Source organism: Histoplasma capsulatum, genomic scaffold (genome assembly GCF_000149585.1).
Source record: "Histoplasma capsulatum NAm1 scaffold_14 genomic scaffold, whole genome shotgun sequence".
Lineage (NCBI taxonomy): Eukaryota > Fungi > Ascomycota > Eurotiomycetes > Onygenales > Ajellomycetaceae > Histoplasma > Histoplasma mississippiense.
In genome coordinates, this window is record NW_001813969.1 from 47,984 (window position 1) to 49,652 (window position 1,669).

Below are 1,669 nucleotides of genomic sequence, written 5' to 3' on the forward strand. Positions count from 1 at the left end.
ATTCCACTTCCGAGAACGAAATACGTAATCGCAATGGTGACTCCGCCCAAAGCAGCCAAAGTGGCATTGTTAGCGGCTGATAGAAATTGTAAGCATTGGTAAAGGAGAGGGCTATGTCTAGCTATCGAAGGGGAGGAACTCGTTGCATCAACTGTACACGCAGCAGGATCTTGAGGAGGACCAGATGGGGTGGAATCACCAACGGACACCGAGCCGTCCGTCGTCTCGTCGAGTTGACGCTCATCCATTATCCCAAGGGACACAGCAGCTGCGCGACAGCACTCATTGCATCGCTGCGACTTTGACGGACGAGATAAGCAATAGTCAGGGGGTTGTCACAAAGTTATCCAGCTGGTTGTGGACAGGAGTTGAGAGGTTCAGGCGTGGAAGGACTTTGGTGATTATAATATGGTATGGTACGGTATGGTACGGTACGGTACGACTGGGGTGTGAGAATGGTGGCCGTGTTGTATTTAAATCACATCTCCCCGCACGCCTGCTTCAAGCGCTTTATCAGGACTTCCTTCGCGGGAAAGCTTCAAGCTAGAACAATCCTACGCGGCATTACTCCGCAAAGTCCTGTGACTCAAATATTCTTCATTAATCAATCAGATGGTCGAGCCTCCATATGGCATATCTCAACATTCATGGTGTCCTGTTATTTCACTCATTTCGACTAGCGACTCGCAGCCTGACAAAGCTCCCCAGATGCTATGCTCTTTCGCCTTCTGGTCAGCACATATCACCCGCCGATCTGGTGGTGCTTTCTAGATTCCCTGCTGGGTTCTCAGCGCCTCTTCACACGGCACTATTTTTTCCTGGTTTGCACTCCGCCCATCCTCTGTTACCAATGCTGAGTCTCCATAGGCCATGGCGTTCAACGAGTGGGGATGACCTCCGCGTGGCTTGATGCTTTTCCTTCCACCGCGAAGCCGTTTCTCGAAGAGATGGATAGCACTCTTAACGTTCGCCTCTCGACGATTATCTCGCACGGGCCAAACTCGAACCTAAACAAGACCGAGAATTCTCAACCGGCAATCATGGCGACGTCGATATTGATCCTTCGTGTTCTGCAGGAACATTTTGGCTTCGATACCAGAGCGCGGATCGATGTTACATTAGGTCATAGCCTGGGGGAGTACGCCGCTTTGGTAGCTGGGGGCTATTTGGGATTTGGACCAGCCCTCAAGATGGTTCGACGCAGGGCAGAGATAATGGCTCAATGCACTGCTGATGCAGGAAAACTGAGCGGTGAAACTTATGGAATGGTAGCACTCGTCTGTGAGCCCGATCGCTTGGCAGACTTAATTACGACCATCCAAGAATTCTTGGATCATAGTTCGCAGCGGTCAACCGACGATATCAGCGACGAGCTATCACCAATACAACAGGTTTCAATTGCAAATATCAACTCGAAAAATCAAATTGTTCTCAGCGGTAGCATTGAGCGGATAAAATACCTGTTGATACAGCTTCGTCAGTTTTCCGGTCATGATCCAAGGGCTGTCCGCCTAAGAAGCGAGAGCCCATTTCATAGCCCGGTGATGAAGCCAGCCGCGGATTACATGCGAAAGGCTCTTGAACACGTGGAAATCCAATTTTCCGATTCGATACCCTGCATTTCGAACGTATCCGCTATTCCGTTCCGGTCGAAAGATAACCTCAAAGA

At 50.1% G+C, this 1,669-nt stretch overlaps 1 protein-coding gene across 1 annotated transcript; it reads left to right on the forward strand.

Annotated features, from left to right (window-relative positions):
• Positions 1-184: 184 nt before the first annotated feature.
• Positions 185-1,545, forward strand: HCAG_08926 (hypothetical protein; the record flags this gene model as incomplete). The annotated part of the gene is made up of 3 exons (XM_001536041.1): positions 185-416; positions 868-1,476; positions 1,538-1,545. 3 exons carry the CDS (start codon positions 185-187, stop codon positions 1,543-1,545), a joined length of 849 nt encoding a protein of 282 aa, XP_001536091.1.
• Positions 1,546-1,669: the final 124 nt, after the last annotated feature.